We start from the raw sequence: 24,046 nt of genomic DNA on the forward strand, positions 1-24,046 counted from the left end.
AAAAGCCTCATCCTGAGAGCAGATGCGGCAGAGACGGAGGAATTGTGAGAAGGGGATAGCATTTTTGCAAGAGACAGGGCGGGAAGAGGAATAGTAAAATCATCAATAGATTAGCTTAATTTGTCATGTCAGCAAAACTCCTTAGAGAGTGCAGCAGGAATTGAAGCCTCACTTCATGGTAAATGCTGTGCTGCCTTGCATTTACAGAAATAAGCAGAATTTCAATTATTATTGTAAATTGCTTAGCACAGTTGGAGTATACGACAGTTTTGGTCTCTACATCCATGTACAGGTGGATACACCAGAGGGTGGAGATCATGTTACTTTGAAAGAAGATGGCGGCGCGACGCAGCTTGCAGCGGCCACTCCGGAGCTGATTATCTGTTATATGTGAAGTGGAGTGCCGTGCACAATCATAATCGATTGAAAACAGATGTGGGAGCATGGAGGAACATCGGGAGATCTCCCGGAAGACCTTCTTTGTTGCTGCTGCTGCTGTTGTGAGGTCTGGGACTCTGCTGGGACGAATAGGCCTCCAGTCCTCGGGGTCGCGTTGCTGATGGCTGTTGGCGGGGCCTGTCTTAATATGCTCGGCAGAGGATGGTGCTCAGAGAAGCTGTGCTGCAGGGGATGGTTGTCGGCTTGGAGGTTCGACGGACTCAGAGTCCGCTGTGGTCAGGTTGCTTTCAGTGTGTGCTGCATCTGCGAGGCTGGTTTCGACGGAGCTTTCGTTGTGTGCTGCGTCTGCGAGACCGAGTTGGGCGGCGCCGTGGAAGTCCATAGCAGGGGTACGTCCTTCTGCTGCTGGTGTGGGATGGCGAGTCTCTCGGGACCCTGGGGACTTGTGGAAACTGTGTGGTGATTTCTTTTGAACTTATAGTTCTTTAACATCTTTGGACTATTTTTACTGTGCCCATAGTCTGTTTTTGATCAATTATGCTATTGTTTGCACTGTTGTAACTATATGGTTTTGTGCAGGTCTTGTAGCTTTAGTTTTTGGTCTTGTTTGATGGATTTGGAGCTCCTTTCCGGGGAAAGCGTTAAGATGGTAGCGCGATATTAATATGCAGCAGCCTCTCCGGACTCTGGATTGGGGATTGCCAAACGTTATGTGGATTTTTCTAGTGTAGTCTGTTTTGTCATATGCTTTTGTGATATTATCCTGGAGGAACGTTGTCTCATTTTTCAACTGCATTGCATTTGTGGTTTCTAAATGACAATAAACTGAATCTGAATCTGAGATGCAAATAACTTATACTGCTAAAATAATGCCCTCAACATCCCCCGTAAAGAAGGAAACTTTTCATTAATGCAATAAAACTCTTGTGAAAATGGACAATGCTTCTTGAATTTTCAATGTACATTTTCTGAAGATCGTCCAGGGGTAGAAATAAGGATTTTTAGCATCCTTCTCATGCTGAGGTGCTGTTTCAAGAAGGCATTGTCTAAAGATCCCTAGCATCCGGGCCACGTTCTCACAGCTACCATTAGGCAAGAAGTAACTGAAGTCCTACCACACCAGGCTCAGGAACAGCTATTTTCCCTTCAACTATTCAGTTGAATATGACCACTTAGCACTAAAATGCAATTTTTTGTTCTAATTGTTTTCTCCGGTTTAAAAAACGTATACATTTTACACAAATGATGCATTTGATGTACATTTTGATAAATGAATCAGGAGCTATGAAGGCTGTGATGCTGCTGCAAATAAGTTTTTCCATTGTGCCTGTGTTCAGAATCAGGTTTATCATCTCTGGCATGTGTCTTGAAATTTATTAACTTAGCAGCAGCAGTTCAATGTAATACATAATATAGAAAGAAAAAAAAATCAAATAATAATAAGATAATAAACTCAACTTTGACCTCAAATGATGTAGGATTCTCACTAAGTTCCCCCCACCACTCACGCAGTCAACTCTACATTGTCCATCAGGAGATGTGGAAAGGTGGGGAGTCTAGGACAAGATGGTACAGCCTCAGGATCGAGGAGTGTCCATTTAAAACAGATGTGGAGAAATTTCTTTAGCCAGAAGGTGGTGAATTTGTGGAGTTTATTACCACATTCAGCTGTAGAGGACAGGTCATAGGGTGTATTTAAGGCAGAGCTTGATAGGTTCTTGATTGGACATGGTATCAAAGGTTACGGGAAGAAGGCTGGGGAGTGGGGCTGAGGAGGGGAAAAAGGCTCAACCATGATTGAACTGAGCGGACTCGATGGGCCAAATAGCCTAACTGCCCATCTTATGGTCACCTACCCAAACCATTCTCATTGATGGATGCACTGTCAGACTCTAAAACCCCGTCCATCATCGTGGCATCGTCATCAGTGCGCCGTCGGCGGGACCGCCGGCGCCGGCTGGTGTTAGCATGGGAGTCGCTGGCGTCCGTGTCCCCCGTTTGATCCGTTTCTGCGTTCTCCAGCAGGCTGTAGGGGTTGCTGTCTGGGTCTTTCAGCACTGCAATGTAATCAGACAACTAATTACCAACAAGAAAAGTACTCGGGGTACAGGGGGACATTGATCAGGTTATTACATTAAGCAGCACAACCTGATTTGGGATGTGAAGTCTAGTACAGACCAAATTATCAGCTCCACAGCGTGCCAGCATCAAGCCACAAATGGTCACTACTCTGACTGAAAGCAGTATACTGAGCACTGCAATATGAGGGGAGACATGACACAAGCATAAATTTGAGGCACAGACAGGGTAGAAATGTTAAATTCTAGATGACATGAGAAAGGGAACATTTAAAAGCAGATTGTGGTGCAAGTTTCTATTTTGAAAAGAGTAGTGGGTGCCTGGATTGGGCTGTTGAGCAATGGTGGTGGAAGCATATGCAATAGTGGTGTTTAACAAACTGTTGGATATGTGAGTGTAGAGAACTACAGTACAGAGACAGGCCTTTTGGCCCATCTTGTCCATGCCAAACTTATTCCGCATAGTTCCATCAAACTGCACCTGGACCATAGTCCTCCATACCCTTCCCATCCATGTACTTATCCAAACTTGTCTTAAATGTTGCATTCGAACTAGATCCACCATTTCCACTCAGCTTGGATCACACTTGCACCGCCTTCTGAGTGAAAATGACCCCCCTTAAATATTTCATCTTTCACCCTTAATCTATGACCTCTCGTTCTTGTCTCACCTTACCTCAATGGAAAGCCTGCTTGCCTTAATATTATCTGTATCCCTCACAATTTTGTTTCCCTACACTCCACAGAATAAAGTCCTAATCTATTCAACCTTTCCCTCTAGCTCAGGTCCTCAAGTCCCGGGAAAATCCTTGTAAAGGTAAGGGCCTCACCTTTGTCCCCCAGTGCCCACATCTCAGTGAATTCTGTACCCACCACGACGTTGAGCTCTTCTGCTGCCTTTGTCTCCAAGCCTATTTCTTTGGCAAGGATTCCCCACCCCGCACCAATGACCCCTTCTCTCATCTTCCTGGATACCTTGCCCTGGTCTTCTGCTTGCTCTGCACCTTTTCATTGCTAACTGCTGATGGGACATTAACAGTCTAAACTTTAACACTTCTCTCTCTTATTCCAAACTCACTCCTTCTGAACGCTCTGCTCTTTATTCCCTCTGCACTAATCCTATCATCAAACCTGCTGATAAGGGAGGTACTGTAATAGACTGGCATACTAACCTCTGCCTTGGCGACACACAGCACCAACTCTCAGACAGCTCCTCTCACAGGACCCACTAAGGAACACCAGGCCATCATCTCCCACACCATCACGAACCTTATTGACCCTGGGGATGTCCCATCTACTGCCACCAACCTCAGTTATTGCATTCCACACCTCCCATTTCTACCTCCTACCCAAGATCCACAAATCCACTTGTCCAAGTAGACCCATTGTCTCAGCAGCCCCACTCATCTCATATCAGTTTACCTGGACTCTGTCTTATTGCCCCCTAGTTCAGCCCCTCCTTCACTACACTCGTGACACCTCACATGCTCTGGATCTTTTCAATGATTTCAGGTTCCCTGGCTCCCAGCATCTTATTTTAACTATGGATATCCATTGCCTATACACCTCCATTCCCCCACCAGGAAGGCCTCAAAGCTCTCTGTTATTTTCTGAACACCAGACCTAACCAGTTCCCCTCCATCACCAGTCTCCTCCGCCTTGCAGAACTTGTCCTCACTCAATAATTTCTCCTTTGGCTCCTCCCACTTCCTTCAAACAAAAGGGGTAGCCATGGGCACTCGCATGTGTAACCCCCTGGGTCGCCTCAGGCTCGCTCAGCTTATTCTCGTCTAGGGGGAGCAGCCTTCGGCCCCGCCAAACTGGGTAATCAGCTGGTGTGGATGCTGTGTGATGTCCCCGCCTCGCCCAAAAACAGACAGTACACCATATGCGATTAAATGAGTACAATTTATAAAGGTTACTATAACTAAGTGATTAATAATGATACAGTATATATGAAGAGAAAAAATAAAGAAAAGGCGCCAAACTTATCAAAGTCCAAACCACTTCATGCACAACCGTTGGAGCTCAATTTCTGAAGTCTTCTGGCCACCATTCGATCCCCTCTGAACTCCTCGACTCGCAGCTCAGGACCCTCCGAGTGGTCAACCAAGCACATCTAGCTTCATGCCCCCCTCCTCGGAGTACCTCCCGGCCTTGGACCCCCGCTTGGGGTCCGATCCTCGCACCGCTTACAGCATTGCGTCCTCTCTCTCGACCCCCTTGCGCCGATCTCCCCAAAAGCCCGTCAACAAAAGCTTACATACTCAGAAGAACGAACATTAATCCCCATTTGGTTTACAAAGGAATACAATTCTCCCAGCACTCTCTCGCAACAAAGAAACATTCCCGCTTTTAACAAAAGAAGCCCTTTTGATTACATACACAGCAACAAAGAAAAAAAGAAGAAACCCCCTTTGCACTCTCCCCCCACCAAATAAAAGTCATGTCCTCATGACTACTAAATAACTCGCCACCTTTCCTGCCAACACACCGTAACCCAAGCACAAACAATGACATCTCCTCCCCACACAGTAAACCTCACGCCCTATTCGTCAGGCGCTACTTAGGCCAACTATCTGGGAGTTCAGATAATAATCTGTTTCCCTGTTCTTGCAACCAAAGTGGATAACCTCACATTTATCCACATTAAATTGCATCTGCCATGAATTTGCCCACTCACCTAACCTATCCAAGTCACCCTGGATCCTCTTAGCATCCTCCTCACAGCTAACACTGCTGCCCAGCTTCGTGTCATCCGCAAACTTGGAGATGCTGCATTTAATTCCCTCGTCTAAATCATTAATATATATTGTAAACAACTGGGGTTCCAGCACTGAGCCTTGCAGAACCCCACTAGTCACTGCCTGTCATTCTGAAAAGGTCCAGTTTACTCCCACTCTTTGCTTCCTGTCTGCCAATTCTCTATCCACATCAATACCATACCCCCAATACCGTGTGCTTTAAGTTTGCACACTAATCTCCTGTATGGGACCTTGTCAAAAACCTTTTGAAAATCTAAATATACCACATCCACTGGCTCTCCCCTATCCACTCTGCCAGTTACATCTTCAAAAAATTCTATAAAATTCGTCAGACATGATTCTCCTTTCACAAATCCATGCTGACTTTGTCCCGATGATTTCACCTCTTTCCAAATGTGCTGTTATCACATCTTTGATAACCGACTCTAGCATTTTCCCCACCACTGACGTCAGACAAACCAGTCTATAATTCCCCGGTTTCTATCTCCCTCCTTTTTTAAAAAATGGGGTTACATTAGCCACTCTCCCATCCTCAGGAACTAATCCAGAATCTAAGGAGTTTTGAAAAATTATCACTAGTGCATCCACTATTTCTTGGGCTACTTCCTTAAGCACTCTGGGATGCAGACCATCTGGCTCTGGGGATTTATCTGCCTTTAATCCCCTCAATTTACCTAACACCACTTCCCTACTAACATGCATTTCCCTCAGTTCCTCCATCTCACTAGACCCTCGGTCACTTACTATTTCCGGAAGATTATTTATGTCCTCCTTAGTGAAGACAGAACCAAAGTAGTTATTCAATTGGTCTGCCATGTCTTTGTTCCCTATAATCAATTCACCTGTTTCTGACTGTAAAGGACCTACATTTGTCTTGACCAATCTTTTTCTTTTCACGTATCTATAAAAGCTTTTACAGTCAGTTTTTATGTTCCCTGCCAGCTTTCTCTCATAATTTTTTTTCTCTTTCCTAATTAAGCCCTTTGTCCTCCTCTGCTGGTCTCTGAATTTCTCCCAGTCCTCAGGTGTGCTGCTTTTTTTTGCTAATTTATATGTTTCTTCTTTGGACGATACTATCCCTAATTTCCCTTGTCAGCTACAGGTGCACTACCTTCCCTGGTTTATTCTTTTGCCAAATTGGGATGAACAATAGAGATCCCTTGTGCTCTGGAAGAGTGACTAGCATTAAACTAGAAGCTCTGAAGGTCATCAGCTTAAAACTAATGTTTTCTCTGCAGAGGTCTGCCAGCAACAAAGACATCTTCAAAATGTGATCCCACAAAAAGGTGCCATCCATTATTAAGGACCCCAGTCACCTTGGACTTGCTCTCTTCTCAGAGAGGAGATACAGGAGCCTAAAGAGAGGCTCATGTAGCTTCTTCCCTTCCATCATCAGATTTATAAACAGGCAATGAATCAACCTAGCTTTGCTTTTTTTTTGCACTAGTTTAATGTTTTAATTGTAATTCATAGTATTATGTATTGCACTGAAATGCTGTTGCTAAATAATAAATCTCATGTTAGTGTATTAAAGATGATTCTGAGATGTTGCCTGCTTCCAACATTTCATACATACAGTGGGTCATTGTTAATTCAATTATTCGGGCACCCGTTTCTTTGGGATATGATGCCACTTAATTGAGATAGGAAGCTGATGCTGTACAGTTTCCACCTGGTGTCAGTCGTGCACACTTCACCATGCTTATAGTGAACAGTTTTTAAATAGCATCTGTTGTGTGCTTGTGGTTAAGTAGCAGTGATTTTTGTCACTGATGGCTGCCAAGAAATAAACAGCAAGACAATTCAGAACTGTTTGCTCACTGCAAAACAGCATTCAGTCTTCGAGATGCCAGAAATGGCTAGCAATGAAAATGAAATGATTTCCCTACTTCAACAAGTTAGGAGCTACAAAGAATTTGAAGGTATCAACAATCATTTTGAATGCCACAATGAAAATTGAGAATGCAATTGCTGAAAGTACTGTATGAAGGCACAGCATTATTTGCACTAGGTGCCTGCACTGATCTTCTTCATTTAATCAAAAGAACACAGTACTGTGCAATAGATAAATTTCTCTGTGAATATCTCTAAGGAACTAAAACAATTTTATAGTACTGTAGTAGTATAAGTAGTGTTTCAATTCATTCTGTATTTTATTTAAATATATAATTTGCTTCTCGGCAGTTAAACTGCAGTTTGTTCTTCTTTGTACCTTTTTAACTATTTCCATGAAACTTTGGCTAATTGGGGCAGCCAAAATGCATTGGTATCAATGTGTTTCAATTAACCAGAATCCACTATTTCAGAATTCCAACTGGCTGCCGTAGTTGCTTGTGGGAAGTTGAGCGTGCATTAGCTTCCTACATGGCAACTGGATACATGCCAAGATGTCTTTGCAAAAATCTTGTACATTTCAATAAAACCACACTTCACAGTAAAAAAAAATGCTACCTGACAAGTGTTTGAGTTGGAATCCAGAACCACTGCTTTTCCTTATAAAGAGGGTTACAATGAAATTACCTGCACTGATTGAAGAAGTGCCCCCTCGCCCTGCACCGCGACCCCTCGGGTTTGGGGCACCCCCTCGTCCACGGCCTCCAGTTAGCCTCCTGCGGTTGGTATCTGAGCCCTGCCGGCGTTCCCGGTCTTCCTCCACCTGGCCAAGTGACCAATCACTTGTCTCATCCCGACGCTCTGATTCCGTTTCGGAAGCATTGGAGAAGTCGGAGTTGTTGTCTGGAGCAAGGAAAGCACCAACATTAGGGAATAATGCCCTGTTGTGATGGCAATTACAGCAAGTCTTGAACTGGGATATTTATACCATATCTGTCATCTCTATGCCTGGTGGGTCAAGGACACCAGTGATCAGGGTTCAATTCTTGCCACTATTTGTAAAGACTTTGTATGCTTTCCCCGTGACTATGTGGGTTCCCTCCACGTGCTCGTCTCCTCCCACATTCCAAAGATGTACAGGCTAGGGCTAGCAAGTTGTGGGCATGATTGGAGTTAGTCTAAGAGAAGTTATAGGTACTCAGGCTGTCTGTGGAATATTTTATTTTTCATCCGAGCAGTAGAATTCAGATTACACCTTGCCTTCCCCTTCCAGTGTGACTCAGTAGGTGGCACTCACAGCCCAAGTTCAACTTTCAAGGGGTTTTGAGTGTGTAAGCCAGATCCACATACCAGTGCAGCTTCTTTGAGTGAAATGCATTCAGCCACATCAAGCTGTTGTGCAAATCGATTGGGCTGTTAAGTAGGTGTATTCTTCATTAGGCAGGAAACTTGAGTTCAAGAGCTGCAAGCTAATACTGCAGCTCTGTAACCATATAACAATTACAGCACGGAAACAGTCCATCTTGGCCCTTCTAGTCCGTACCGACGCTTACACTCACCTAGTCCCACTGGCCCGCACTCAGCCCATAACCCTCCATTCCTTTCCTGTCCATATACCTATCCAATTTTATTTTAAATGACAATACTGAACCTTTGTTATAACTGGGTGTTGTGTTCAGTACTAGGGTATTGGAGATGATGAGGGAATAAAACCAGAATCTGACTGCAGAACCACAAATGGCACAGCAAGGAAACTCAAAACTAATCAATAAGCTTTTCGACCTTGGCTTCAATACCTTTTTGTGCGATTGGATGCTTGAGTCCCCATAGACCCCAGTCAGTCTGGATTGGCAACATCTTTGCCACAGTCTCCATCAGCACAGGTGCACGACAAGTCCGTCTGTTTAGTCCCCTGCTCTACTTGCTTTGCACTGATGACTAAGTTTGCCGACGACAGCACTGTTGTAGGCCAAATCAAAGCTGGGGTCAAATCAGCATATAGAAGGGTGATTAAGAATCTGGCTGAGTGATGCCACAACAACCACCTCTTACTCAATGTCAGCAGGTCAAAGGAGCTGATTATTGACTTCAGGAGGAGGAAACCAGAGGTCCTTGAGCCAGTCCTCAATGGGGGGAATCAAAGGTGGGGAGAGTCAGCAACTTTAATTTTCTCGGTGTCATAATTTCAGGAAGACCTGTATCTGGCCCAGAACGCAAGTGCAATGACAAAGAAAGCAGCGTGTCTCTAACTCTCCTACTCTCCGTGTGGTGAAGAGTAAATTAACCGGCTGCACTATCGCCAGGTGTGGTGTGGCCCAGTCTATGATGGGTACAGCTCTCATCATTGATCACATCTACACGGAGCATTGTCACAGGAAAGGAGCAGCCAGCATCAGGGGCCCCCACCACAGAGGACATCCTCTCTTCTGGCTGCTGCCATCCGGAAGGTGGTACAGGAGCCTCAAGGACTCACACCACCAAGTTCAGGAACAGTTCTTACCCCCAAACCATCAGGCTGTTGAACCTCACTCAACTTCACTTGCCCTATCGTTGAACTGTTCCCATACCTATGGACTCACTTTCCAGGATTCTTCATCTCTTCCCCTTGATATTTATTGCTTATTAATTATCTTTCTTTTGTATTTGTACAGTTTGTCATCTTTTGCACACTGGTTGTACACCCAGTTGGTGTGGTTTTTCATTAATTCTATTGTGGTTATTGAGTATACCTACAAGAAAATGCATTTGAGGGTTGTATATGGTGACATACATGTACTTTTGATAATATATTTACTTTGAACTTTGAATTCACAAGTAGCGAATAATGAATACCTGCATTAATCTATTCAATTTGACAGTTAATGTTTGGAATGATAAACAGCAGCAAGCTGGAGGACACAAACCTCGCCGGCCTCTCCCCCGGCCACTGTAAGAGCGTGAGCTATGCATGGAGGAAGCAGTGCTGTCATCTGTGGCATATCCACGCTCCTTGTCGGCACGGCTGGATAGTGGCCGGTACCCCACACCGATCTGACGGAGCTGCTCGTCGATCTGCAGTCTCTCCAAACGCAACTGCTCCACCTCCTGGTTTGGGGAAGGAAGAGAGCAGGCGATTACTTCTACCACACTGTTTCATCATTTTCCCTCTTTTCCTAAGTTCAAGCTATAAAGTACCACAGGGCAGCAAAGAACTCACACATTGCCCTCCTGCCACCTTCACCTATCAGATATAAAAAAAAACAAAGCCTTTGACCTCAGAACCCTAGAGTGACTAAAGTAACACCAGTCCTTTCTGAAGTCAGCCCGTTTGGGTCCCCATAAAGAAAACGAGGGCAGCATTGGATCCAACCAAGGAATAAAACCTGTTGTGGCTGATGAAAGGGTGTGGGACATTCTGAATCACTCCCATTGAAACTACATAACGGAAGACAATAGGCGAGGCAAAAGTCTGAGGCACATATATAAAGCTGGGGGGTGGGGGGGGGCACTAAGATTTTTCACAGTACTATAGTAATTTATGCATTACATTATACTGCTACTGTAAAAATATGCGTGAGTAATGATAAACCTGATTCTGATATGGGTCCCTACTATGGACTGAATAGGAACAAATAACAATACAGAACAGTACAGGCCATTCAGCCCACAATGTTGTGCTGACCCTTAAACCCTCCACCTAACTTCCTCCATATACCTGGGGGCAGGGAGAGGAGAATCATGGTTCGGAAAGGGCGAAGTGAGAGGGGAGGGAGTAAGAAGCACTAAAGAGACATTCTGTAATGATCAATATATCAATTATTTGGAATCAAATGACCTTGGCTGATGTCTCAGGGCTGGGTGTGTCTGCATCTGAGCCCCCAGCCCCCCACACACCTCCTTTGCCACCTGTCCCATATCCCTCCTGTGGTGCTCCGCCTCACTATTCCCAACAATGGCTCCTGCTAGATTTACAAACTCACTCTTCACTACGTGTGAACAAATATGCAAAGGTTGTGGGCACCCTAGCTATGTGCCTGAAACTTTTGCACTGTATGGTATATCGTTCTTCAGCAGCTTCAGCACTCCTACTGGGACACTGGTCGCTGATAGTAGCTCACCAGAGTATTCTGCCCTGGACTAGTTTTTCATGTTGTCTCGAGGTGTAGCCCATCATCTTCCTTCCTCTCACAACAACGAGGTCTTTTGAGCTTCTATTGGCATTTCTGTAGGCTCTGGATTTTTACTATACTAGCCCCATACCCAACCCCTCCTCTTTTGGTGGTCAGGTTTGGGACTGTCCATGGTGGAGTTGTTTGTTAAAGGTGCATTCCTGCCATTGAAGGCACATATCAAGAAAGATCTGTTTAGTCCCTTAACCTTCTGGTTGATTGTACATCCATGAAGCCATCCTTCAACACTGTAACAGGGAGCTATATATTGGGTATCTGGGGTTTGGAATAGACACTAATATTGAATATTCAAAGCAGTTCTGCTAGTTGGGATGTGCTGCCATGTAAATCTGTCAATTTCGCTGACTTTATTCCAATTGTCAATGTAGGTGAGCATAGCAATTGAAGCTACAGTTAATAATTTATTGTTATCATTGAGGATGAGGTATAAAACATTGCCAGGAGAGTGAGATTCTCTTGGACTCTCTCTCCTGGTGGTTTGCTGTGTGAATAACTTTTATATTTTCCAGTTACAGTTTGTGTGTGACTCAGTTACAACCTGGTTGAATTCCCTTCACTCTCAGGCTATTACACTGGATCCTGGCAATCCTTGTATAGCATTTACCCATCCAAGGAAACAAAATTCTGGTATTCTAGCAAGATGGTGGCGTGCTTGGTCGCAGCAGCCTCTCTGGGCCCAACAAATGGTGCAAATGTATGACCCTGTTGGACTCTGGCAATATAAAATATTGCAAGTACAGTTGGTTCATTGATGAGAACACCAGAGGGGGAGCTGCATCACCTCAATGTTGCATGGTCCAGACCCCCATGCTACTGCGTCGCCTGCTACAGCCACCCAGGGGAGGTGGTACCAGAGGCGGTGTGGGCGAGAGCAGAGGTGCAGTGGGCATACTGGAATCCATGCTAGGTTGAGGGACTAACCTCTGCAGGCCAGCTCTTCCACCGATACTGCTCTCCAGTGTTTGCTCCCTGGATCGCGCTCATCTGTGGCTGACAACACGAGATGAGGAACTGCTGTGTGCTGCTTCTTGCAGAAACACGGCTGTAGGACATATCCCATGTACCCACTCTTCAGGCCATGTCACTCAGGGATTGGTGCTGATATTATTTTGTAACTGTACATGCTATCATAACTATGTGCTGTGTGTGACTATATATACTGTGTTTTTTTCCACCTTGGCCTGAGTGGAACTGCTTCATTTAGTCATATATGCATACGGTTAAATGACAATTAAACTTGAACACCTTCAGTAAGCGTCTCAAACTGAAACATCGACTATTTCTTCCCTTCAGCTGCCTAACCTGCTAACCTCCTGTTTCTCTATGTACTTTTGTGTATTGTTACACAATATTTATTGGAGGCATTAACATATGGCTTGTGCTGAGTAAAATCTCACATATTTTGTTTAGTATGGTGGTGAACCCCTGTCCCAGAGGTTGGAGAGACTGGATAACTAAAAGTATAATGGTGGAGGTAGGCGACTCCTTGGAGGATTGGGGAACTGAAGGCAATTGGGATCAACCATGACCATACTGAATGGTGGAGCAGGCTTGAGCAGGCTGAGTGGCCTCCTCCAGCTCCTATTTTAAAGATTAGTTTTATTTGTCATGTGTACATCCAGTGAAGTAATCTACAATGTACAGGGGCAGCCCACAAATGTTGCCGTGCTTCCAGCACCAACACAGTATGCCCACAACTCACTAACCCCAACCCTTAGGAGGATACCAGAGCACATGGAGGAAAACCCGAGGGTCACAGTGTACAAACTTCTCACAGGTAGATGTGGGAATTGAACCTGATCCTCAGATTGCCGGCACTATAAAGTATTATGCAATGCATTATCCTACTGTGCCACCCCCACTTTCTTGTGCACAGCAAGATTGTACACTGCTAAACATTGTGATGACACTTCAGCACAATGGATTTTGTGAAGAGGGCTGTAGCATTGATAGATGATTAGGACCTACGATGTGAAGTACAGACAAAGCCACAGGGCATTGCACTAGGTTAAAGTCCAAGCAAAGTTTGCTGACAAAGCATAATCCCAGAATTTACAGGTGCGAGCAACTGGCTCAAGTCACCATGTAGGGCGAGTGAGACCAAGCTGTCAGTGAACACTGAACTACAGGAGCAGCTGAATGCTTAAAATACCTCAGCCTCACAGGGACTGGCAGAAGGCTGCATGCCTGCAGTTCAGTGTTGTCACAGTGAAGATGTGACTTCCTGAGGGGCTGCACAAAGCAGCGTGCTCTCCTCTCAGAGCTTGGCCAGAACAAGACACTTCACCACCACTGGGAGCACAGCCAAGGGTCACGACATCAGGACAAATTTAGACAAGTGATGAGCTCGGAAAAGTCCATTCCCAGCGTAAGTAAGTGCCAATAGTTAAATTAACAAATGTCACAAAAGACATGCATGTGGAGTGGACAGCTGTACCTTGTGACCTCTGCCCACCAATACATCAAGAGACATTGCTAACCTCTTGTACAAGCTGGATTCTCTTGAGTGTGTATAATCCACACTGTGCAATCTCACTGCTGCAGTGTTGAAATCTGTCTGTCCCTTGGAGTTGTGTTCCAAGACTAAACAGTCTTATAGTTCACCAGAACACACCATTTCTCAGAGGGGTCAGAAGTAGAAAGGGTGAGCAGCTTCAAGTTCCTGGGTGTCAACGTCTCTGAAGATCTATCCTGGGCCAACATATTGATGAATTTAAGGCGGCATGCCAGTGGCTACATTTAATTGAGTTTGAGGAGATTTGAAATGTCACCGAATTCTTTAGCAAATTTCTCCAGATACAACATTGAGAGCATTCTGATTATTCCATCACTGTCAATGCACAGGATTGGAAAGGGTTGCAAACTCAGCCAGATCCATCATTGATCTTAGCCTCCACAATATCAACGACATCTTTAAGATACAATGCTTCATGATGGCGACATCCATCATTAAGGACCCTCGGTATCCAGAATGCCCTCTTCTCATTGCTACCAGCAGGGAGAAGGTACAGGAGCTTGAAGACACACTCAATGCTTCTGCCTCTCCAAATTTCTGAAAGGTTCCTGAACCCAAAAACACCACCTACCCAATTTGCACTCCTTTTCATTATTTTAAATGTATTTCTTACTGTAACTTCTAGTTTTTAATGTATTGCACTGTACTGCCACCACAAAAAGTCATGACAAATGTCAGTGATAATAAACACGACTCTGCATTCTATCCAGAATAGGGTAAATTAGTATACAAGGTCATCAGGCCCACCAGTTCAGTGATGGACTAATGTCTCCTCTCTGCTTCCCTTTTCAGAAGTACTCAATTTTCATCACCAATGCTCCTTTATACACTGAGTCTCCTTCTGTTAAGGTTCTGATGCTGCAGGTTACTTAATTATAAATATATGTACAACTCTGGACAGAAGAACACACTGGTTACTGTTTGGTCCCTACATAGTGGCAACATCATATCCCAAAGGCAGAAAACCACATGACCCCTCCCCCTCTCTGCCTCCACCCACACTGCCAGCCCCATATGAGTATGGTGAAATCAACCCACAGCCAAAAATGCATTAGTTACCGTTAGATAAGACAGGTGATACTCCAGGAGTACTTGTGCATTGATGAGATTCTCCTTAGTGCCAACAAATGTGAATGGAACCATTCCCTGTGGAAACGAGAGACACATTACAGATGATCTGCTGCCTCTCATGCAGAGCGAGGATGCAGGGATGTGCGCGTGACCACAACCAATCCCAAAACTCAGATCAATGGTGTTCCGCAGGGATCGGCTGTGTGATTTTTATAAATGGCATGGATGAGGAAGTGGTTTACAAATGATACCAGTGTTGGTGGTGTTGTGGATAGTGTAGAGAGGTTGCCATAGTGTCTATCAGGATATTGACAGGCATTGAGCTGAGCTGAGTAGTAGCTGCAGATGGAGTACAGTCTGGAAAAGTGTGATGTGATTCACTTTGGAAGGTTGAACCAGAAGACAGGTTACAGGATTAGTAGCAGGATTTGTAACAGTATGGAGGAACAGAGGGATCGTAGGTCCATGTCCATAAATCCTTCAAAGTTGTTGTGCAAATTGACAGGGTGGTTAAGGCATATGGTGTGTGGGTCTTATTTAGTGTGGGGATTGAATTCAAGAGTCATGAGGTAATGTTACAGCTCTATAAAACTGGCCAGGCCACACTTGGAATATTAAATTTTGGTCACTTCATTACAGGAAGGATGTGGAACCTTTAAAGAAGGTGCAGAGGAGATTTACCAATAATTTGTCTGGATTAGAAAGCATGTCTAACGAGGAATGGCTGAGCGAGCGAGGGCTTTTCTCTTTTGGAGTGAAGGAGGATGAGAGGTGGCTTGTCAGAGATGTACAAGATGACAAGAGCCATAGATGGAGTGAATAGCCAGAGATATTTTCCCCCTCCAGAGCAGTAATGTCTAATACAAGGGTCACTAAGGTGTTTGAGAAAAAATATGCGGGCGAGAGGGTGGTGATGTCAGAGGTGCTTTTTTAAAAACCAGAGAATGTAGAACACACTGCCAGGGGTGGCAGTAGAGTGGGCTAGGCAGCGGTTAGGATGGATCTATCCAATGTGCTGGACATGGAGGCTGGTAGGGTGGTAGCTGAGGACAAGAGGAACCCTTTCCCTGCTGGGGCAAGGGCAGTGAGACGACAGAATATTGATTCTGCATCTGGATCTAGAAAAAGAACACAAGTTAAGGGTCAGAAAAGCACAGCACAGGAACAGGTCCTTCGGCTCAACTAGTCCATGCCCAAACAATTTAAACTGCCTACATTGGGACCATAGCCTTCCATATTCCTACTATTCATGTACCTATCCAAACCTCACTTGAACATTGAAATCAAGCTTGCATGCACCACTCATTCCACTCTCACAAACCTGTGTGTAGCAGTTTCCTCTCATAGAAACATAGAAAACCTACAGCACAATACAGGCCCTTCAGTCCACAGAGTTGTGCCGAACAAGTCCCGACCTTAGAAATTACTAGGCTTCCCTATAACCCTCTGTTTTACTAAGCTTCATGTACCTGTCTAAAAGCCTCTTAAAAGACCCTATCGTATCTGCCTCCACCACCGTTGCTGACAGCCCATTCCACACACTCACCACTGAATAAAAAAAATCTTACCCCTGACATCTCCTCTGTACCTACTCCTGAGCCCTTAAACCTGTGCCCTTTTGTGTTAGCCACTTCAATCGTGGGAAAAAGCCTCTGACTATCCACATGATCAATGCCTCTCATCATCTTGTACACCTCTATCATGTCAGCTCTCATCCTTCTTCGCTCCAAGGAAAAAAGGCCGAGTTCACTTAACCTATTCTCATAAGGCATGCTCCCCCTTAAGCTTTTCACCTTTAACTCATGACCTCTGGTTGTAGTGGAATTAAAATGCATGGCCACTGGGAGATCCCACTTGGTCCAGTAACAGACCGTAGATGCTCAGTGAAGCAGTCTACCAATCTATATCAGGTCTCACCAATATACACAAGGCCACACTGGGAGCCCCAAACACAGTAAATGACCTCAAAAGACTCACAGGTGAAGTGTCACCTCAACTGGAAGGACTGTTTAGGGCCCTGAATGGTAGTGAGGGAGGTGGTGTAGGGGCAGGTGTAGCACTTGTTCCGTTTGCAAGGGTAAGTACAGGAGGGAGATCGGTGGGAAGGGATGAGTGGACAAGGGAGTCATGTAGGGAGTGAACCCCGTGGAAAGCAGAAAGTGGAGGGCAGGGAGGAGGGAAAATGTGCTTGGTGGTGGGATCCATTTAGAGGTGGAGAGAACTATGTGCTGGACATGGAGGCTGGTGGGGTGGTAGGTGAGGACAAGAAGAACCTTTTCCCTGGTGGTGTGGCAGGAGGATGGGGTGAGAGCAGACATGCATGAAATGGAAGAGATGCAGTTCAGGGCAGTGAGATGGTGGATAGTGGAGGAAGAGAAGCCCCTTTCTTTGAAAAAGGAGGACATCTCCCTCATTCTAAATGAAAAGCCTCATCCTGAGAGCAGATCCTTCGAAATTTTCTCTGTACTGTCAATTTTATTTACATCTTTTCTTCAAGTAACTGACCAAAATTGCACACAGTACTCCAAACTAGGCCTCACCAACGTCTTATACAACTTCAACATAACATCCCATTTCTTGTACTCAGTATGTTGATTTACGAAGGCCAATGTACCAAAAGCTTTCTTTTCGACTATACCTACCTGTATGCCACTTCCAATGAATTACGGACTTTCATTGTGTAAGATCCACCCTGGTTGGTCCTACCGAAGTGCAACACCTCATGCCCTTCAGCAATAAATTTTAGCTGCCAATTCAGCCCATTTTTCCCCCCCAGCTGATGCAGATCCTGCTGCAAGCTGCAAAAGTTTTTGTCACTGTCCAATACATCCAATCTTGGTGTCATCCGCAAATTTGCTGATCCAGTTAATCACATTATCATCCAGATTGTTGCTACAGATGACAAACAACGATGGGCCTAGCACTGATCCCTGCAGCACTCTAGTTACAGGACTTCAGTCAGAGCAGCAACGATTCACTACCACTCTCTGGCTTCTCCCACAAAGCCAATGTCTAATCCAATTTACTACCTCATCCTGAATGCTGAACAACTGAACCTTCTTGACCAGCCTCCCATGCAGGACCTTGTCAAATGTCTTCTAAAGTCCACATCTAATGCCTTGCATCAACTTTCCAGCTAACTTCCTTGAAAAACTAAGATTGATTATACATGACCTAACATGCACAAAGCCATGCTGAATGGTTATTCATATCTGGCCCCATAGAAAAGACAGGAAACTGACAGCACAATACAGGCAGGCCCTTTGGCCCACATTGCTGTGCCAAACATGTACTTACTTTAGAAATTACCACGTACCTGTCCAGGGGTCTCTTAAAAGACACTATTGTATCCACCTTCACCACAGTTGCTGGCAGCCCATTTCACGCACCCACCACCTCTGCGTAAAAAACTTACCCCTAACATTTCCTCTGTATCTACTTCCAAGTACTTAAAATTGTTCCCTCTCGTGCTAGCCATTTCAGTCTTGGAAAAAAGCTTCTGACTATCCACACAATCAATGCCTATTATCTTATACACCTCTATCAGGTCACCTCTCATCCTGTGTCACCCCAAGGAGAAAAGGCCAAGTTCACACAACCTATTCTCAAAGGCAAGCTCCCCAATCCATAGTAGTGGGAAAGTTATTGGATGGTATTCTGATGTCAGACTAACTACCTATAATTTCCTGGTTTATTTCTAGACTCCCCCACTTGAGGAAACATTTTCTCCATTTCCACTGTATCTAGGCCTTTCAATATTAGATATGTCTTAATGGGATTTCCCACTCATTTTTCTAAACCAATCACTGGGCCGCGAGGAAACAATATGATATGGCAATATGAAATGATATGAGTCAGCTGCACCTTTCCTCATTCCCTGTCACGCCCACTTTTGAACTTGAACGCACGCGAGATCATCAGTCACCTAAACGCAGTGATACCTTATAAACAGTGGAACATCACTGGCTAGCGTCTAATCCTCTGGCACCTCACCTGATGCCAAGGATTATTTAAATATCTCCACTAAGGCCTCTGCAATTTCTGCACTTGCTTCCTGTAGGGTCCAAGGTAACACCTTGTTGGGCCCTGGAGATTTATCCATCCTATTTGCCTCAGGATGGCAAACACCTCTTCCTCTAATCTGGAAAGGGTCCATGAAGTCGATGTCACCTTGCCTCACTTCTACAGACTATGTCAGTCTCCTGCGTAAATACAGAAGGAAAAAATTCATTCTAGATCTCTTCCACCTCATTTGGCTCCACACGATTACCATTTTGCCTACAATCAGACTACCTTTCTGAACCTGGCAGCCGTTGGTCACACTGGAGAGAACTGAGGTGAAGCACTACCCAAGAGTTCTGAGGCCTTCAACAAGCAGTGAGCTAACTAACACTGCTTTATCATAAGTTCACTGTTTTCCATTAGACTCAGAGTACTCACCTCCTCCCGGGGCAGTTTCTTATCATTGTCTCCTTCAATTCGAACCCTCACGACACCGGATTTATCCACAATCTCCTGAATCACTTTCCCGTTCTTACCTATAACTTTGCCTGTATGGCAGACAACACAGACACACATGAATGGTTAGCTACATTAGAGTCATGTAGCACAGAAAAAGAACCTTCAACCACTGAGTCCATGCCAGCTATCAAACACTTTATTCACCATGTACATTCACATGTATCAGGAATTTGCTGTGGTGTGTTGGTCAGGGTATGACATACAAAAAACATTCAACAATTATAAAGAATTATATTAAAATGAAGATTAAAGTACAAATGCACCAATACATAAATACCAGCATGTACTTACAATGTAAACAGCATTATAAAAGGTGGTTTAAAGTGTGTACACTGCAACGACAGAGATAGGGGATAACTGGAATGATTGATCAGATTAACCGAAGAAACTTCTAAGATGGCAAGGTTATTATTTTTTTAAAGTGCTTTCCAGAAGGGAGATTTTGGAAAAGGTGTTAGCAATGATTTTTCCTGCATTTAATGCTAATTACATTTATTCTGTCTGCATTCCCACCAGTTTGCCTCAGATCCTACTCCTCAGCTGCACATCCCGACCAATGTAGAGCAGCCAATTAACCCATCAACCCTACATGTCACTGGGATGTGGGGAACCCAGAACACCTGTAGGAAACCACGGGGCCACACGGAGTCACTCAAGCTCTACCTGGACAGAGCGGGAAGTGAGGATTGAAACTGGGTCACTACATTTGTGAGGCAGCGGCTGTACCTGCTGTGCCATTCTCTTCCATCCAGATTAGCTCTGTTCTATACAATGAAATGTATTGTTTGTTGCAAAGACCCTGTTCCTAACCATTTTTTATGCCAAACATAAGCAAAGGGTCTGTGAACCCTAGTCTGGGAAGCATTAGACTATCAGCTACGCGACCATGCCACCCTTTGACACATCTGATGTCCCACAGTAGAGGCCAAAGAAAATCTTGATATTCTTCAAAGCAAACCCAGTGGACTGTACCTGGACTAGTGCTGTGGCCAGTACTCAATGGTCCACGATCATATGCTAGACTCAAACACACTCCTCCTTCCCTTTCTCCCATGGTCTACTCTTCTCTCCATTCACATTCCTTCAGTTCTTTACCACTTTCACATCACCTCAGTTTCTCACTTCAAACCCCTTCCCCTTCACCTGGTCTCATCCTTATTCCCTGGCCTTTGCCCCCTTCCCTTCCAGTCCCAAAGACCGGTCACAACCCAGAATGTTGACTGTCTATTCCCTGTCCATAGATGCTGCCTGACCTGCTACTCTGCAGAATTCACTGTTCAAGTTAAATCCACTGTTGGGTCTAGAAGTAAAGGCACAGGCCAAGTAGACAGTCTTCTCCAGAACCAGATGGCTTTTCCAGTAATGGTGGTCATTACTAATGACTACTCTAATGCCCTCAAAGTACATTGCGTACGAAGCTAGGCAGGGAGTTAAATGCCTCCTTAAGAATCACCCCAGCGAGAAGCTTTCATCAGGGTTTTTAAATGAGAAAACTTCTGTAAAAAGATAGATTCGGAACAAGAAGATAGCGGGAAAGCACCTAAGGATTTCCAGCGGGAAGACATTTTGAGTTCTTGGGAGGACAGAGGCCAGACTGCACAGACGCGTGACGTCAGCCAGTTGAGCACGAACAGTTTAAAAAGAAGGCAGCCATATCCAGCGGGCAGCAGAGTGAGAGGCAGCGGAGTGAAACGGCTTTGGCTCAATGGGCAGAGGTGAGGCAGTTGTTGATTGCAAAAGGAGTTAGTATGTGTGTGAGGCCAATTTTCTGTGGTCGGTGTCAGATGTGGGAGGTCCTGGAGTCTGCACCTGGTGCATCGAGATGCAACTCCTAAGGGACCGTGTTAAGGAACTGGAGCTGCAGCTCGATGACCTTCGCCTGGTCAGGGAGAGTGAGGAGGTGATAGAGAAGAGTTACAGACAGATGGTCACTCCGGGGCCATGAGGGACAGAGAAATAGGTCACAGTCAGGAGAGGGAAAGGGAAGAGCCAGGTACTAGAGAGTACCCCTGTGGCTGTACCCTTTGACAATATGCGAGTACTGTTGGGGGGGGACGGGGGGGACGACAGCCTAGCTGGGGCAAGCGACAGTGGCCGTGCCTCTGGCACAGAGTCTGGGAAAGAGCACAGAGGCTAGGGAAAGGAAGAGGAAGGGAGTAGTGATAGGGGACTCTATAGTCAGGGGTTCAGACAGGCGATTCTGTGGACGCAGGAAACTCGGATGGTAGTTTGCCTCCCAGGTGCCAGGGTCCGGGATGTTTCTGATCACATCCAAGATATCCTGTGGTGGGAGGGAGAATAGCTAGAGATCGTGGTACATATTGGTACCAATGACATAGGTAGGAAAAGGGAAGAGGTTCTGAAGAAGACTACAGGGAGTTAAGAAGGAAGTTGAAAAGCAGGACCTCAAAGGTAGTAATCTCGGGATTACAGTCTGTGTCATGTGACAGTGAGAATAGGAATAGAATGAGATGGAGGATAAATGCGTGGCTGAGGGATTGGAGCAGGGGGCAGGGATTCAGATTTCTGGATCATTTTGGGGTGGGTGTGACCTGTACAAAAATGACGGGTTGCACTTGAATCCCAGGGGGACCAATATCCTGGCGGGCAGGCTTGATAGAGCTGTTGGGGAGGGTTTAAACTAGTTTGGCAGGGGGATGGGAATCAGAATGTGAGTGCAGGGATTAAGGTAGAAGGACAAGGGCATGATGCTAAGAGTTCTGAGTTGATGAGGAAGGACAGGCAGGGGACAGAACATAATTGTAGCCAGTTAAAGGGGTTGAAATGTGTCTATTTCAATGCTAGGAGTATTAGGAACAAGGAGGATGAACTTAGAGCATGGATTAGTACGTGGAATTACGATGTTGTGGCCATTACTGAAACTTGGTTGGAGGAAGGGCAGGATTGGATGATGCAGATCCTGGGGTTCAGGTGTTTTAAAAGTAATAGGATGGGAGGTAGAAAAGTGGGGGGAGTGGCATTGCTGGTCAGGGGTAGTATCACGGCTATAGAAAGGGAGGACGCTGCAGAAGGAGTGTCTACTGAGTCAGTCTGGGTGGAAGTCAGAAATAGGAAGGGATCAATCACTGTGCTGGGAGTAGTCTATAGGCCCCCAAATAGCCCTCGGGACACCGAGGAGCAGATAAGTAGGCAGATTTTAGAATGGAGCAGGAAATACAGGGTAGTAGTTATGGGTGATTTCAACTTCCCTCATATTGACTGGCACCTCCTGAATGCAAGGGGGATAGATGGGGCTGAATTTGTCAGGTGTGTTCAAGGATTCCTGACACAGTATGTGGACTGGCCAACGAGAGGAGAGGCTATACTGGATCTAGTTCTGGGTAATGAACCTGGCCAGCTGACAGACTTCTTGGTAGGGGAGCATTTTGGTGAGAGTGACCACAACTCCCTTAGCTTCAGCATAGCTATGGAAAGGGATAAAATCAGACAAAATGGTAAAGTGCTTAACTGGGGTAGGGCTAACTTTGAAGGGATGAGGCAGGAACTAGCGAGAGTAAATTGGAAACAGATGTTCAAAGGGAAAAGCATAGAAGTAATGTGGGAGAAATTTAGGGACCACTTGAGCTGGGTTCAGAATAGGTTTGTCCCACTGAGACAAGGATAATATGGTAGGAAAAGGGAACCATGGCTGACGAAACATGTGAGACAACTCGTCAAGAGGAAAAAGGAAGCGTATGTTAGATATAAGAAGCAGGGTGTAGGAGGGGCTTATGAGAAATATAGGGTAGCCAGGAAGGAGCTAAAGAAAGGACTTAGGAGAGTTCAAAGGGGGCATGAGAAGGCCCTGGCAGGTAGGATTAAGGAGAACCCCAAGGCGTTATTTGCGTATGTGAAGAATAGGAGGTTGACGAGAATGAAGGTGGGACCGCTAAAGGATAAAGAGGGCAACATGTGCCTGGAGGCGGAGGAGGTTGGGGAGGTACTAAATGACTACTTTGCTTCAGTATTCACAAGTGAAAAGGATCTTGATCAGGATGAGGTCAAAGTAGAGCAGGCCTGTGTGCTGGACAGTGTGGAGATTAAGGAAGAAGTAGTGCTAGATCTTCTTAAAAACATTAAGATTGATAAATCCCCAGGGTGGATATGATACACCCCAGGTTGTTGTGGGAATTGAGAGAAGAGATCGCAGGAGCATTAGCCATGATCTCTGAATCCTTTTTCGCTGCAAGGGAAGTGCTGGAGGACTGGAGAATGGCAAATGTAGTTCCCTTGTTTAAAAAAGGTAATAGGGAGAAACCTGGGAACAATAGACTGGTGAGTCTTACGTCAGCAGTATGCAAACTACTGGAAAGGATTCTTAAGGATAGGATCTATGAGCATTTGGAGAAGTACAGTCTACTCATGGATGGTCAACATGGCTTTGTGAAGGGAAGACTGTGCCTCAGGAACCTGATTGAGTTTTTTGAAGAGGTAACAAAAGAAATTGATGAGGGTAGGGCAGTGGATGTGGTCTACATGGACAAAGCATCTGACAAGGTCCCTCATGAGAGACTCATCCAGAAAGTCTTGAGGCATGGGATAATTGGAACCTTGGCTGTTTTGGAAAAAAAATTGGCTTAAAGGAAGAAAGCAGAGGGTAGTTGTAGAAGGAAAGTATTCTGCCCGGAGGTCGGTGACTAGTGGAGTGCTGCAGGTATCTGTCCTGGGACCCCTGCTATTTGTGATTTTTATAAA

The 24,046-nt window shown here is 45.2% G+C and overlaps 1 protein-coding gene across 4 annotated transcripts in view; it reads right to left on the reverse strand.

Moving 5' to 3' along the window:
• Positions 1 to 24,046, reverse strand: part of LOC132397071 (RNA-binding protein FXR1-like) — a 190,519-nt gene that overhangs the window by 8,262 nt on the left and 158,211 nt on the right. For all 4 annotated transcript variants that reach the window (XM_059975330.1, XM_059975329.1, XM_059975328.1 and 1 more), the window contains 5 exons: positions 19,271 to 19,380; positions 14,819 to 14,905; positions 9,979 to 10,159; positions 7,763 to 7,978; positions 2,256 to 2,456 (listed from right to left, as the gene is read on the reverse strand). In XM_059975330.1, coding sequence (XP_059831313.1) covers positions 2,256 to 2,456; positions 7,763 to 7,978; positions 9,979 to 10,159; positions 14,819 to 14,905; positions 19,271 to 19,380 — 795 coding nt within the window. The remainder of the gene's footprint in view (positions 1 to 2,255; positions 2,457 to 7,762; positions 7,979 to 9,978; positions 10,160 to 14,818; positions 14,906 to 19,270; positions 19,381 to 24,046) is intronic.

The sequence above is a fragment of the Hypanus sabinus genome, chromosome 7 (assembly GCF_030144855.1).
Source record: "Hypanus sabinus isolate sHypSab1 chromosome 7, sHypSab1.hap1, whole genome shotgun sequence".
NCBI classification, from domain to species: domain Eukaryota; kingdom Metazoa; phylum Chordata; class Chondrichthyes; order Myliobatiformes; family Dasyatidae; genus Hypanus; species Hypanus sabinus.